Raw genomic sequence first — 16,765 nt, 5'->3', positions numbered from 1 at the left:
CCTGCGGCATTGTCAACTGCACTGCCAGACGATTTGGATGGTTAGTAAGTCTTGTTTTGTAGTTGCAACTATAGCTTCTAATCTCTTCCTTTACTGTGTTGATATTTAAGTGCTCATGGAGTTCCGATATCTGCAAGAACCATGGCGCGTTGGATAGTTGTTTCAAAATGTAATTTTGAGCTCTTTGTACAATTTGAATATTGGAGTCACATGCTGATCCCCAGAGCTCAATGCCGTATGACCATATCGGCTTTATTATTGTCTTGTATATCAGGAGCTTGTTGTCTAGGGAAAGTCTGGAGTTCCTTGAGAGCATCCAGTACAGTCCTCTATATCGGTGATAGATGTCATCCCTCTTGGCTTGAACATGTTTTTTCCAGGTGAGCCTTCTGTCTAGGTGCATGCCCAAGTATCTAACACTGTCACATTGCGGAAGCTGATTGTTCCGCAGTGAGACTGGAGGACAGTTTCCTCGACGAAGAGTAAATGTTATATGGACTGACTTTGTACCGCTAGCTTTTATTCTCCATTTCGACAGCCATTTGTCAATCTCGTTTAGACCACGTTGTAGAATAGCCGAAGCTTCGTCAGGATTTTCACTGCGAGCAAGTACAGCGGTATCATCTGCGAATGTAGCCACAGTAACATCGTCAATTCGAGGTAGGTCACTCGTATAGATGGTGTAAAGTACAGGACCTAGCACTGAGCCCTGTGGCACACCAGCTGTAATTGGGTGAAACGAAGAGTAGTATTCGGCTTCCTTGACTTGAAATATCCTATCAGTCAGGTAAGATTTCAATAATCCGAAGAATGTATGAGGTAGTAGCGATTTAATTTTGAACAATAGTCCTGTATGCCACACTTTATCAAATGCTTGCTGCACGTCAAGGAATGCAGAAGAGCAGTATTCTTTATGTTCAAGTGCATCTCTAATTGTTCTGCATACCCTGTGTACCTGTTCGACAGTTCCATGATGCTGCCGGAAGCCAAATTGATGGTCTGGAATGATACATCTTGAGCAGAGTTCCTTCATAAGTCTCTGCAACACAACTTTTTCACAAATTTTTGATGTCACAGGTAATAAACTGATTGGCCTGTATGAGGTTACTTCATGGACAGGTTTACCAGGCTTTGCTATCATTATAATTTGTGAGACCTTCCATAGTGCTGGGAAGTAGCCAACACGAATGATGCCATTAAACAAAATGGTGAGGAACACAATACCTTTTTTGGGTAATTCTGATAGGACTTTTTTATCAATTAGATCAAAGCCAGGCGCTTTCTTGCTATCCATACGTTTTATTATGTTGATAACCTCACTTGGGTTTGTTGGCGTAATGGGCATATCCAATTGAAAAGGCTGACCGAGGACGTCTTCTATTTCTGTTTCATCAGTGTCAGGATCAGTTTCATTTGGCGTGAATATTTGGGCCAGGTGGTTTCCAAAGGCATCAGCTTTCTGTTGCTGACTTCTAGCCCATATGTTGCCCTCCAATCTGAGTGGTGGCTTAGGGTCTGCAGGCTGATTTAGGTTTTTGCAAGCACGATAAAGGGAGTAATTAGTAGCACTTGTTGCTGTCAACGATTCCAGATATGATTTTGTTAAAGTATCCTTTGATTTAGCTATGGTGTCTTTAAGGTCCTTAATTGCTTTGTTAAGTACTGTTTTGTCTTCTGGATGTCTACTATTGTGCCATACTCTGCGTAGTCTTCTTTTTTCCAAGATTTGAAATTTAATTTCCGATGGAACTGCATTGTGTCTTGGTGAAGAATTGGAGATTTCTGGTGTACACTTCCAACAAGCTGACTGAATTGTGGTCATAAACTTAGTAGTAGCAATATCAATGTCTTCCTCCGATTTGAGCGCTATTTCTAATTGAAGCTCATCATTAACTATACTACGAAACGCTTCCCAGTCCGTTCTTTTGTTGTAAAGTTGTAGCCTTTTCATATTGGTTATTGCTTGGGCACTCATGGTCAGTATCACTGGGATATGATTAGAGGAACCATCTAAGGTTGAACTAATTGTGAAGAAGAGTCGAGACAGTCCCTTAGATATGAAGAAGTCTAGAACATCAGGCAGTCTATTTGGGTCTGTAGGCCAGTGTGTGGGTTCTGGTGTTGCAATAGTAATAAGGACGTTTTTATCCACACTCTTCTTTAGTTCTCTTCCTCGAGTGGTTACTAGCCTGGAGCCCCAATGGAGGTGCTTGGCATTCCAGTCACCACCAACAACAAAGCGATTTCCAAGGCTACCAAAGAACTTTGAAAATTGCTCTTCAGATATTCTATGCTTTGGTGGACAGTAAACAGCTGAGATATTAAAATCGCCATTTCTGTCTGAGATAGATACTGAAGTTGCTTGGATTTCTTCAGTACTGTATTGTGGTAGTTCGTAGTGCTCTATTGTTGTTTTTATGATGACTGCTGTTCCTCCATGTGCAGTTCCATCTGGATGATTTGTGTTGTAGATATTATATCCTTTTATCTTTATCAGACTGCTACTAACAAAGTGTGTTTCTGATATAAGAAGAATATCAAGTTTGTGCATATGAAGTAGTATTTCTACTTCATCTTTGTTAGGAGGTAGTCCATTTATGTTCCAGGTACCTATTTTAAGACCTATTTTGTTGTCTTCGAAATTAACGTTGTTATGAGTTGTAGTAAAGTACTCATTTGTTGTAGGAGAAAATCAATTTTTTCAGATTGCTTGATAAACATGTGTTCTAATATTTTATATGAATTTGATTGTGTATCTGACTCTTGTGGCTTTGAGTTGGTAGCTTCAGCATATGTTTTCTTTTCTTTTGTGTTTCGATTGGGTGGTGGTCTGCTATTGACAGAATTCAAGTTAATTGGATTAGATTTTATATTGTTACTGTCTTTGTATGTTTGGTCTTGCCTTTGTTGTGTAGGATATTGTTTTTTGGTTTTCCTATTGAGGATTTCCTTGTACACCTCACACCCTTTGTAGTTAGCTGGATGAGGACCCAGGCATAGAGCACACATGGCTGGTGTATTTCGATCAGTCTTTGTGCAGGTTGAGGTTTTGTGAGCTCCTGCGCATTTGACACAGCGGTAGGGTTTCATGCAGTAGTTTTTTGTATGTCCATACTGTTGGCATCTTTGACACTGCACCACTGTTTTTCGTTTCCTTGGATCTTCTATGATTACTGTCTGGTGGTATATGACCTTTAAATCTTTAACTTTCTTATTATTGGGGCCAGGTAGAAGATTTGCGAAGAAAGTGGTGGTAGGTTTCTTTTCAGGGCCAAACTTTGCATTTATTATTTCTCCTGTCACTGTATTTCCTGTTTCCTCAATAGCTTGGAGAGGGGAAGTATAGATATACAAGAGGGGTTGTATAGTGTAAGTTTCTTATTACTATTCTGTAATTTCTATTATCTTTCCTATTAAATGTGTGTCCAATCAAACTATTTTCTCGAATTACAGATATTAACATCTTGTATGTATCAGCATCATGGGTCAAAATTTTTAATTGATTTCTGTTGATAACTTTGTAATTAAACTGAGATTTATCTGCAACCGATTCCAGGAGTTGAGTTAGTTTATTCAGATCTTCAATACCATACAGGATAATAGGTGGTGGTTTGCTGGGCTTCTTTGTCTTTGGTTCATTTGACTGTTCTTCAGATAAATCAACAACTAATCCACTAAAGCTGTTGCTTGTTTCAGTTTTATCTGGCGAGGGTGAGCTTTCCATTTTTTTTCTTTTTGGGTTTCTAATCAGGGGTACTCTTTGCCAGTCAGGAGGCGGTGCAGAAGTTGAAGGGGAAATGGGAATATTATTCATGATTAGCATGGCTATAATATAACATTAATAAAATATCTGATTTTGTTCCTTTTGGAATGTGGAATATATTAATGAAGATGATTTTTACCTTATTTTAAAGTCATTTTTGTAGGTGATTAATTTTTATAATTACAAAACCGTTATTCAATCATCCGGTTGAATAATGGTTTTGAAATTTAAAAAACCACGGAACCATACATTCACACTATTTGAAACGTTTATAAAGTTAACCATCACCACCATAAATTTTACAGGGGCAAGTAAAACCTTATTTTTGCGAAGTTCAGAAGTTTGGCAATATAAAACCGCAATTATTAATTTTTGATTACACTGTAATTTTAACCACTAAAAAAAATAGAAACTACTAGTAATTAATTTAAAACGTAATTTTCTGACATTTAGTGACTTTCAAATAGCTCAACGGTTAAGACGCGGACTGAAATACGAAAGGTCGGCACTTCAAACTCCACCCGTTGCACTATTGTCGTACCTACCTACTCCTAGCACAAGCTTTACGCTTAGTTGAAGGGGAAATGGGAATATTATTCATGATTAGCATGGCTATAATATAACATTAATAAAATATCTGATTTTGTTCCTTTTGGAATGTGGAATATATTAATGAAGATGATTTTTACCTTATTTTAAAGTCATTTTTGTAGGTGATTAATTTTTATAATTTCAAAACCACGGAACCATCCATTCACACTGTTTGAAACGTTTATAAAGTTAACCATCACCACCATAAATTTTACAGGGGCAAGTAAAACCTTATTTTTGCGAAGTTCAGAAGTTTGGCAATATAAAACCGCAATTATTAATTTTTGATTACACTGTAATTTTAACCACTAAAAAAAATAGAAACTACTAGTAATTAATTTAAAACGTAATTTTCTGACATTTAGTGACTTTCAAGTTTTCAATTATAGTTTAAATTAAATTAAATTTGAGAAAATTTAATTCAATTCAATTAACTTTCGCTTATTTAAAAATATTATTTTATAATCACCTGAGAAAAGTTATATTTCAGGGAAAGACTTGTGATGCTGGTAACCCTAAAGTATACGCCGTCAGTGCCAGCAACGTAAAGTAACCAAAATTATGCGTTCCGTTTTGTCATAGTACAGTGGATGCGGGTAAGTTTAGAAACACGTCTACAATATTTTTCACGATCTGACTAGCGTGTTTTACATTTATATCTCTATGTGTTTTACATTCACACTACGACTACGTACAGATTGCAAAAGTTGCAGTCCTTTGATGATAAATAAATCCTGACGTTATGGCCCTAATAACTATTAGATTGGAAAACCTGTGACCCTACATAAGAATTTATTAGATTAGTTTATAAAGCTCAAATTCTACATAAAGCTTTGCTTTAAGTATAGTTGACTCGACTGGCACATGGACGAGTGAGTAGGTATGACAGAGGCCTGATTACAACCCACACTACACTCACTACGTTCTATTAATCGGGAAGTTAATGTCTTACTATGGTAAACTTAGGTAGGTAGGTACCTAAGTAGGCTTAAATAGAATTGGTCCATATGGGCTCATTCTTTCAATTTAAAGTTATTACTGACTGCCACTTTATTGGATTTATTTATTCATTAATCAATACTTGAGTCATATTAGTTGATAAGCCTTTAGCAATCCTTTTAATCTGTGACCTGTGCCGTGTCGTTAGTCGTTTACTTTGGGTGTCCTTGTCGAAGTTACGCACAAATATGCGCATAAGTCATAATGTACGAGATTAATGAAAAATTTCTCAAAAAGTAAAATTCTTTATTCATAACGCTATTGCCAGTTATCAAAGTTAGGTAAGTGGGTACTTAATAAATAATACTTATTAAGTTAGGTAGGTACATCCTTTTAAGGGCTCAAAAAAAAGCATTTTTTTTGTAATGAGTGCAAAAAATTTACGCGTAGATTGATAATAATAGCAGCGTACAGCTGCTAGCCAGATAGGCAGCACGCGTATAAGCATAATTTTATTAGCTGATTAGGAATTACCTATCTACTCGTTTTACGAGTATTTTGGTAGATGGTGCTTCCTACACATTCATGATGTCATTTTTTTGTATTCTTCCTGTGCACGAAAATTTCCATGACAAACACGAGGATCGATATTGTGACACCTAATCCATAAATGAAGAAAATTCCCTGAAACAATCAAAGTTAAAACAAAATCTTGCGTACCTATTTAATATTTCTATTCTATCTAGATACTAGCTGATGCCCACGAATTCGTCCGCGTGGATTCAGGTTCTTAAAATCCATTGGGAACTCTTTGATCTTCCGGGATAAAAAGTAGGCTACGTCACTCTCCAGGCCTATAGGTAACTTAGGTATATCCTGTAGTACACATGCAAAAAATCACGCAAATCCATTGCGGTGTGATTAAAGAACAAACCAATAAACCAACAAGCAAACATACTTTCGCATTAAAACCTAATATAATATTATTATGGTAATGGCTCAGAACCAGCGCATGCCAGATCTTCCTTTATTTTATAAAAGCTGAAAGTTTCTCTGCGTATTGTCCCCAACAGTGGTAGGAACGTTTGTTTGGATTATGGTGTATTTGGGAGATAACAGGTAATGAATGGGTAAAAAATCTTACGTCAAAGTATAAAATCAATTCGAAGAAGGGCCTTAATCGCCGCGCCGCGCCGGGCTTATATTTTGAAACTATCAATTATTCTTGTTAAAATTAATTAACCGAAATATAGAACCGACTTTATAAATGCAGGAAACTTTTCAATAAATGACTGGTTGCTAACAAAGAGATAAACTTACCTATATGTAGGTATGCTACTTTTTCTAAACCAAAGGATTTCAATTAATGCCACCCAAGTGCAGCCCGGCTTGCTATCTTATGAAGCCACCGAGCTTACCCAGGGCACCAACTTTGTGCCACAGGGCCAACTATTTTGGTGAATAGGCACCTTGACATCTTACCATACAACAAAAAATACCAACCATAACATGTCTAAAGCCCAATGCTTCAATATTTTCAACATCTCTCTTTGAACGTGATAGTTTAACTTCCAATTGCACTTTATAATCCAAATAACGCAAAGCTACCTGAAAATAAATACCTAAATACAAGTTCAATTTTTTACTAAGTAGGTAAGTAGGTACTAGCGACCCGCCCCGGCTTCGCACTGTTAGCTTATCACAATTTTCGTATGGATTTCTATTTAAAAAAAACCGGCCAAGTGCGAGTCAGGCTCGCTCACCGAGGGTTCCGTAGTACAGTAGCATTTTTTCGACATTTTGCACGATAAATCAAAAACTATGATTCATAAAAATAAATAAAAATCTGTTTTAGAATCCACAGGTGAAGTCCTTTCATATGATACCCCACTTGATATAGTTATCTTAGTTCGAATATTAAAAACCTTATTATTAGTTCATGACCACAATTTTTTTTTGTGTGATCAAACCCTAAATTCACGGTTTTCAGATTTTTCCCCTTAAGCCAGCTATAAGATCTACCTACCTGCCAAATTTCATGATTCTAGATCAACGGAAAGTACCCTGTAGGTTTTTTGACAGACAGACGAACAGACGGACAGACAGACAACAAAGTGATCCTATAAGGGTTCCGTTTTTCCTTTTGAGGTACGGAACCCTAAAAAAATAGCCTCTATCACTCGGGAATAATGTAGCTTTCTAATGATGAAAGAATTTTTGAAATCGGTCCAGTAGTCTTTGAATTTATTCGTTACAAACACACAAAAATACAAATCTTTCCTCTTTATAATATAAAGTGTAGATCATATTGTGTAGATCTACTTAATTCATCTAAACCACGTTTCAAGAACATAATGGGCCTTATCTAGCCTACAAGATCTATGTATATATATATATATAAAGATTTTCCTTAATTTTTGAAGGAAGTATACTATATCGAGCCAGATTTGAAATATCTCCTTAATGACATACCTAATTATTATTATTATCAAAGCCAAAGGAACATAATCTCTTTTAATAAGTGCCCAATACATACCTATGGGTATGCATATACAGATTAAGTACATAAGTAGTACCTATCTATCTACGTAAAAGGGTTGAGCTATTTCATGTCCCTTGAAAATTAATCTTTAGCGTTACAACTGAGGAAAAACGTTAGTCGAAAAACTTTAAAAACCTGAGTCTCCCATGCGAGCATCAGGCCAGATTCATGTAGGCGGCCAATGTGTACGTTCAATTTATCCGTGTAAGGTGAACTTTTACGCATCATCACGACACATTGTTCGTAGTAAAATTTATCCAACATTATTGTGTAATCCAAAGAGGCTTCTTTCGTTATGTATTCTCCAATTGCAAAGTAACCTAGAATGTAATATCTTAAATATTGGGTAAATGTTGCGCAAACAATCGAAACTTTCAGTCAAAGCTACTAGAAAATACGTTATAGTCATCAAACCTATTGCCGACCCACTACAGCAGCAATGAGCACGGATCTCTCCATAGAATGGGAAAGGTTTAGGTCCCGGAACTGAATACTGGGTTGGACCATGAAAAAGTTGTTGTTTTTCTATCAAAAAATTTCAAAAGCAGCCTACAGTTGACGGTGTTTCACCCCGCAAAAATTAATTAAGTATCCGAAATCTGAAAGTGAATACCTGCAGGTAACTTTTCAATGCTAAAGGCCATGCTCTTCCTTAAACTCTTGCGCTTCAAATCCTCTGCGGGATACGTGCGAAATAAACTCACCAATTGCTTTATCAAAGGCTGTGAAGAAAAGATAACGGGTCTTGGTTATATGGGGCCTACGGCCTACGCTCATTTCTATATATGAAAATGCGCTAACATAAAGGCCTGGCCTGGCCTTACATTTTAGGGTGACGTCAGAACGTTAGTACTAGAACACTGTAAACGCTTTACACTGCAAAGCGTTACACGTTACACATAATACCCACAACTTGAACTTTGACGGCATCGTGGTCTTAAATCTAAGGGCTCCCTTAGATTTTAGACCACGATGCCGTCCCGTCACCCGTGGGCAATGGGCATGCCCAAACTAGTACGTTTAATTATTTTGTACTTACTCATATAATTCACCATGTTTAAGCTTGTAGGCTTTTAGATTGAAGTGCATAAGCATCTTCATCAGAAGATTGACTGATAAGTATTCACCTCTTGCGAGAGCATCAGAGAAAATATCCAAGCATCATGCGTAGCGCCCCATTCCAACCGCCTATCGACGATATCCTGTATAGTGTCTATTGATTTCTCATACTTCGGCACGGTGAAAGTAGAAGCGAGACCGCCTCCATAAGCGTTATCGATAACCAAGCCCGTCATCAGCATCCATCCAACGACGCTGCGTATACGCCAGGATAAGAAACTGGTATCAGGCCGTGACTAAAATCGAGAATTCATTACCTCGTGAAAATGCACAAATCTGGACAATTCCTGCTAATTATTTCGTAAAGTTACCAACAATTATTTCACGAGGAAATTGTTAAAAGCTAGCGTGTGTACATACCTAATCTATGGTGAATTGACAAACCTTTGTCGAATTGTACAGAATCCAAGCTAGCTTTTAATAAAATTACTTACAAAATTTTGAGAAATGCAGTAAGTACTCACGGCTCTTGTTATTTAATCGATTTTGCCATTTGTCTTTTCCCTTCATGTTAAGTTTACCACATGTCGTCATAATTACCTAACCTCATACTAATTACTATATAGCAGCTATTATAAGTAGGTACGTAGGTAGGTACCTACCCAGTAGGTAAATACGTAATAGGTAATTAAAAGATAAACATTGTTTTTGTACATCTGTTTGTGCATTTCACCATCTCAGAATATACCTACTGCAAAAATGAAATTTTATTATACCTGAGTTATCATTATCCCAAACGTTGTAAGAAAAACTTCGTCTGTTGAAAATCCATTAGCAATTGTAAGAGCGACCGATGCATATAAAAAGGTAAAAAATATTCCAACCCACATGTACCCATTAAAAGGCAGGAATGGCATTTCCCAGCTAGCCAGAAGGCTGAAATATTAAAATCTTAAGTGCAAGTTTGCCAAGTTACCTATACTTATACTAATGTGTGTGTATTTTGTAAACAACTGCACTACACAACAAACTAACCTCGGTGATGGGGCTATACACGTTATAGCAGTTCTTATAATAGGAGCGGAAAAATCCATAACTACATATTCTTCAAACCAAGAGTAAAGCGCAGCTGCAAAATAAATCGTTAAAAGGCATATAATTCAAACTGTAGTACAAAATCTCAAAAATTACAACTCAAATGGTTATACGTACTGATCCCAATATCGGCCTTGTCTTCAAAAACATTCCCTAACACGCCTACACCTGTAAGATTGTCATAAATTTCGCCCCATTCGTGTGCGTCATCTCTCACCATTTCTACGGTACAATTAATCCATCTACACAAATTAAAATTTCATTTTTAATATCAATAAAAAATCTTTACTCATTGGAAAATGTTTAGCAGTTGTTTTCCTACTTCGTGTGCTCGTGCGTTCCAGAAGACCTATTGCGTGTATACCAACACTGCTTTAGAGAAAGGTTTTCAGAACAAGTATTAAATTACCTGCAAAATTCATCAACTATCCTCATTTCCATTCCATCACGTCCGAGTGGCACTAAATTAGTATCAAGATCTAGGAGGACATACGGTTTGTAAGTAAAACCAGCTACTTTAACTATTTTGCCTTGTAAATTGGACATGTCATGAGGAAATAAATTAACATTATTTTCAAATGTGGTCGTGCATGAATTCCATCTGTCTAATAACATCAGGTCCTTGTTGTTAACTGCTCCGACGAATTTGTGTGTGATTAAATCATAAATCTCGCAATTAGATTCTTTTTCTTTAGGTACAATTAGCAGCACATTTGCTATAAAAGAGGTTTCTTGCATGGACAATATTTCAACTAAATCATTTGAAGTTATGTTTTCATCACCAATGTGTGTGGGAGGTAACATTATTACTTTTCTATCGCTTCTTCTAACATTTCCCATATGCACAACCTTATCAAAAGCGATGATAAACTCCTCGGGATCATCTATTTGCACGATGTAATCAGAACAGCCCGCTTCGGAAGCATTAAGCATAAAATCTACGAGACTCTCAGCATTATTACCAAAAATGTACATGATTGAACTATTTGACGATGGTATATGCCATGATTCTTTTGAAAATACAATTGTTACGCAATGCGGCGAATCAAAAAACGTTTCAACTATACTTTGCAACAATATTTCGATTGGCAAAAAAGCCTGAGGCAACAAAATCATCTTGAAAATTATTAGTGTAAGTAGGTATACGTCAGTGTTGATTTCTGAAGCTTACTGAAAATCTAAAGGAATATTTTAAATAGGTAGCTCTTTTTATTTCATTCGCTTCAAGTTTTTAGGGTTCGTTCGAAAGTTTAAGAATTCAAAAAGAATTTCAAAATTCCTTGTTATCATTTTATATTAATTCTAGTTAATTCAGCACAATGGAATTACAGTAGGCATAACTAGTAGTACTTACCAGATGGTAATCTAGTTTTATGAAACTAAGTAGGTATGTATTATCATTGAATTTGAAAATAAAATCGGATGCCAATGATAAGTGTTTTTCTAATCGTGTAATCTAACTTAACTTAATAGGTTTACTCTGTAACAAAATACGGGAAGTAGAACCTATAAACTCATAATAAAAGCAGGCTTTACACCGCGATTTCATAATAGAGAGTCATTTATTTGGAGATCATTACGTATTTGAAATGACATTCGTTAAAAACGATACCCATTTGCCATCACTGTTTACAATCATTACCTCTACACTCTTCAAAGAAAATTTATGATGTGTAATTGTAGTCTTTATAACTTTACCTATTATATTCCTTGAATAATCACAAGAGCCCGTCTTTGTTCACGTACCTAACTAAGCTAAGCGCCTACCTACATCATTACTTGAATTTAGCCTTTAGTTAGGTACTAAAGTTTTGTAGGTAAGCCTTATTTCTATAATAAAATTAAACCTGCACGTTTAAGTAAATCTGTTAGTTGAGGTAAAACCTCTTATATTGAATAATTTATTATTACTATTAATTTAAATGTATTTTCTGATACTATATCCATATTTATTAATTCTTGCAAATAGAAAAATTAGGTACCTACCTAAAATATTTTACCTACACGGGTCTAATTAGCGGTCTCTTTTTAACTTAACTAAATAAATATCAGCGTTTTTGAAGCCACTAAGACTAATGGATATTTTATTTATTATTGTAACGCGACAAGACACACACGGCGGCTTAGCGCCACCGATGAATATAATCTAGTACAACCGAACAATCTTGATGTTCAACACTATTTAAATTGCATACATATACACTTTGACAAATATTTTTACTAAGTTTAAGTATATTGTGTATTTACTATTTTTATTTTATGATTGTATTATGTATGTATTCATGTAAGTACATAATTTAGTATTAGTGTAAATATATCTTTATTTTAATCTTCAAATTAATAAAATTTAAATCTATTTATTTTACTTAGTATAAATACCTACTATAAAAGCGAAAGTGTATCTGTCTGTCTGTCTGTCTGCTAGCTTTTCACGGCCCATTATATTAACCGATTTTGCGAAAGTTACAGAGATAGCTTACCAGGGACGGACATAGACTATCCTTTTGTCCCGTAAAAATCAAAGAGCTACGGGATTTTTATAAAACCTATATTCAAGCCGACGAAGACGCGGGCATCATCTACTCAGTTATATACAAGTGTTTTTATAAAGTTTAGAATAATATGTATTTATAAATTTTACTGAATTTAAAAATATTGGTATGCCGTAGACATTCATACATACATAACATAATGCAATAATAATCATCAGATAAATTATAAAAATTACGTTTATTTACTTAGTTACCCGTTTTGTTTTTGTTTGACTAATCCATACTAAGTAATATTATAAATGCGAAAACATGTGTATTGTGTCTGTTGGATATAGACCGCTTTTCGTCCCAGAAAAATAGTAAAGTACCACGCGATTTTTAAAAACCTAAGGCCAAGTGTATTAGCTCGCGGGCATTATCTATTTTGTACAGAGATAGCTTGTGTCAGGGATCTATATGATCTATGCTACTTTTTACTGGGGTAAAAAGTAAATCGAAGAATTCCTACAAATATTTTTAAAAACCTAACCCACCTGGACGAATTCATCTAATAATTAATATTATAATATAAGACTCAATTGTTTTTTCTATTAAGTAGGTGCTTTTAAACAATCAAGACGAGTCAAGGCAGCTGTAATAGATTTAGTTTTTCACTTTGTGTGGTCGTGTTTTTAGTCCCAAATACATCGCTTCATCAAAGTTGAGATGAAAAGTAACTTCAGCCGCCAAAAAAACTTTAAGCTGATGGTATTTTGTTTTGTTTTGTTTGAACTACTTCATACGCATTTGTTATTGATTTACTTTATAGTTAGGTCTACTACGGCATCATAAGATGTAGGTAGATATAATAAGATACTGTTTACATTATGATTATATAGGTAGGTGATAGATAGCACGAAGGCAAGGTAGGAATGAAAATTCCAAAGAGACCTTCGAAGTGCCTTCGACTACTATATCTAGTCTACTTGCTAAGTATTCAGATTGAATAGCAAGTAGACTAGATAGCAACTAGCTATCTAATCTACTTGCTATTCAACCTGAGAAGCAGTTCAAGTCCTGTGAAAATACAAAAATCCAGATCTGAAATACACCGGCACGCCTTCATGGATAAAAAATCAAATAGCATCATGAACAAAAAATTTTTAGCTATTTGAAAAAGATAGTAACTACTTACGCAAAGTCACTTAATAATCCCCTAAACTGGTGTTCATAATGTGCAGGTTGTTTTAACTGTAATTTGATATTATTATATTAGGGTGTAGGCTGGCAGAAAGCGCCCATATTTCGAAAAATACTACTTTCAAAACTTGGATGCCGTTTATTAGGATGGGTACCTACCTGAAACAAAGAATGGTGGCATAGACCTATGATGGTTGTTTTAAAATAAAAACCGTTTTAAATGAATTTTTTGTTAATCTTAGTTCTAAACCTAATTTTAATGTCATCTGAATAAGAAAAAAATATGATGGAAAAATAATGTAAGTAAATTAAGTAATAATTTCAACATAATATAATATTACGTATTGCAAAAATAAATTAAGAAATTGAACCAAAATAAATTATACTTAGATATAAGTAATAACTTTCAAGAGTTTATTATTTCATCATCATGATCAACCCATAGCCGGCTCACTACCTCAGACCTCTCAGTATGAGAAGGGCGACTGTGAAATACCCAACATCAAAGTCAGATCGGTGGTAAAGCCAAGTTCACGATATCTTTATAGGAAGTTATAAAGCTCTGCTGTTAGCCGAAGATAAATGCGAAGTAAGCACATAGGTAATTTTTATTTCGTCGTGGTCACGACGGCACTTTGGTGCTACGAGAGATGAAGTTCGAGCTGTCAAGGGCAGTAGCGAACTACCCTCTTTCTTGTTCTTTCAGCTGGAACTTCGTTGTCGTTAGACTACAAAAGAAGCTAAAAGAAAAATAAGTATTTCAAACTCTGATTTTAATCACTTCGCCGCCACATCGTTAATTTGCTAGATAAATAAAAAGTCTAACAAATTGATAAAGTACCTAATTAAATACACATAATATAGGTAATATTTTTTTATTAAGTAATATAACTTGAGCCACACATACTATTCCTATTATATTATATTTTAATTTAAACAGCTACCTAATCCTCGATAAAATAATCTTACAGCTAATCCTTCTTCCTAAGTCTAGCACTGGATATTTCAATAGCTTCCAGCCAATGCTTGATTTCCTCAGGGCATTCAGGCTTTACTTCAGCCCCAGGGATATTCTTCAGGAGGGTGTCAGCGTCCACATTAATGAGATTCTGCCGAGATAATACTATGGCACGTACGAATCCGTCGAATGTCACAAACTTTTGTTCAATGAAAAGGGACTTATCATCCCAATACGCCAACTGAAACAATTAATAAATATGTAGTTCCAAAAATATATATACTATGTAAGTTATGCTTAGGTACCTGTATCTGGGTGTTATACTGTTTGCGTTTTTACAGAGAAATCCAAAAGTACCTTTGACTTATAAATAGTTAAATATTCCTATCTATTGATATGATATAATCCGCCATAAAGATCAGTGAAAAGAACTTTTACATTGAACTCGCGAATTGCCTCCTTTGCAATGTAAGATTTCCGTAAACTTCTTAAAAAATATATTTTTATACTGAGATCTCACTAGTGACTAGGTAGGCACCTAATTTACTTAAGTAGGTATTTGTATCTTTTGAACACGAAAATCAGGCAGCCCAATGTATAACATACAAGTACACACAGGCATAAGTTTATGTTTTATCTTTTATGTAGGTAATCTTAGATACTCCTGAGCACAGTTCGAAGGTTTATTACTTAACCAATAAATTATGTAAACTTGTATATTTTTTTTACCTTTGTTTCCACTTTGTAAGCGCTGAATATGGGTATGGTGCGTCGGTACCGTATGTTGGAAGCGCCTTGCAGAACGTGGCCATCAACTGCCTTAATATTTGCGTAGATGCCTGTTCGATCATAGAAATGGAACCTTGCGAAGTCTAGTTCTCGGACATAACGCGCATTGTTCATGTGCCGTAGAAAGATGTCCACATCTTGGGTTGTACAAAAACCTGTAATGTGCAGAATAAACAAAATTAATAAATAGATCTCACACAATATTAATCGTTAAAATAAAAGTTCGTACCCCAGAGATATAATACTTGTAGGTACTTGGTAGGTATATGACTTGCAACTCAACTTTACTAAGTATAATATAATTAGCATAGGTGATTGGAACCTATAAATAAACATTTTTTTTAAATCATGGATCGGGCAACAAATGGAAATGATACATTGTTCGCGTCTTATTTTTGTTTTCTATAAATGGACAGGCAATATTTGAAAATGCAAGCAATGTTGGGGTACCTACTTGCCTATTTTTTATTTCAAGTCGGTTTACTATACCTACATTGAAACAATGATGTGAAAAAGTATGTGTAATTAATATTATGTAGGTAATTATTTAAGCACTTGAAACTTTATGGTCAGGTGCCTAATGGACTTACACCATAAATTTTTAATTTCCATAAAAAATTGTGCTTACGTAAGTACCTATTAAATTGTAAAATTACTGACACACCTAATTACCTACTTATAATTATTACAAATCAACTTACCTAATAAAGTAAGTTTTGATTTGGTTATAACAAGCTCATAACATGAACACTATTATGATTGATCATTAATCTATAAATTATAAATAATAGATAAAATTGATCATACAACATAAGAATGTGTTCAAATATGTGTACTCACCATAAATAGTCGTCGCCTCTTTGAGGCCGCTTTTCTTTTGGAATAATCTCCCAAGTGCTATAGTGAAAGCGACGCGAAGAAAGTAGTTGACGTCCCAGAAAATATACAACAACGCCACCACCGTTGCTATTATACAATACATATTGTTTGTTTATTAATATTATATCAAATCACTGTATTATTTATCAAGAATCACTAACACGTGTTTTATATGTCGAATGTATCACTGTACTGCTACTGCTTAGTGCTCTGCTGAGGCCGGCCGAGGCAAGAGCAAAGCCCTACCTAGTACTGGCGATACTCATGTGCCAATCTACTATGGCATATTATACCAACGATAACCGGCTTGGCGGCCGGACGTAGGTACGCGATGTTCATCCATATTCAACATTTTACTTTTAATTCATTGTGACTTAGGTACCTACTTCATTAAACTTTAAAATGCATCAATGCTTTCAAGTATAATAATTCCTCTGTATTTTTCTAATACTGTCCTTTAAATTTTTTCTTCTTTTTTC

At 35.1% G+C, this 16,765-nt stretch overlaps 2 protein-coding genes across 3 annotated transcripts; both read right to left on the bottom strand.

Annotated features, from left to right (window-relative positions):
* Window positions 1-5,622: 5,622 nt before the first annotated feature.
* On the bottom strand, window positions 5,623-11,539 carry LOC117982233 (probable glutamate receptor). 2 transcript variants are annotated; one of them, XM_034968553.2, is made up of 9 exons: window positions 10,399-11,539; window positions 10,107-10,231; window positions 9,930-10,023; window positions 9,671-9,830; window positions 8,963-9,190; window positions 8,449-8,557; window positions 7,971-8,155; window positions 6,797-6,901; window positions 5,623-5,977 (listed from the first exon to the last, which is right to left on the bottom strand). In XM_034968553.2, the coding sequence occupies exons 1-9, from the start codon at window positions 11,103-11,105 to the stop codon at window positions 5,885-5,887; spliced, it is 1,806 nt and encodes a 601-aa protein (XP_034824444.1). In that variant the 5' UTR covers window positions 11,106-11,539; the 3' UTR covers window positions 5,623-5,884. The 2 variants fall into 2 exon arrangements, with proteins under 2 accessions (XP_034824444.1, XP_069355019.1); XM_069498918.1 differs by lacking the exons at window positions 6,797-6,901; window positions 7,971-8,155.
* A 2,990-nt stretch (window positions 11,540-14,529) lies between these two features.
* On the bottom strand, window positions 14,530-16,759 carry LOC117982262 (protein THEM6-like). Its single transcript, XM_034968586.2, has 3 exons — window positions 16,248-16,759; window positions 15,348-15,562; window positions 14,530-14,859 (listed from the first exon to the last, which is right to left on the bottom strand). The coding sequence occupies exons 1-3, from the start codon at window positions 16,387-16,389 to the stop codon at window positions 14,632-14,634; spliced, it is 585 nt and encodes a 194-aa protein (XP_034824477.1). The 5' UTR covers window positions 16,390-16,759; the 3' UTR covers window positions 14,530-14,631.
* Window positions 16,760-16,765: the final 6 nt, after the last annotated feature.

The sequence above is a fragment of the Maniola hyperantus genome, chromosome 5, assembly GCF_902806685.2.
Source record: "Maniola hyperantus chromosome 5, iAphHyp1.2, whole genome shotgun sequence".
Taxonomy (NCBI): Eukaryota; Metazoa; Arthropoda; class Insecta; order Lepidoptera; family Nymphalidae; genus Maniola; species Maniola hyperantus.
Note: the sequence above shows the minus strand (reverse complement) of the source record. Positions and strands in the feature narration are given on the sequence as shown.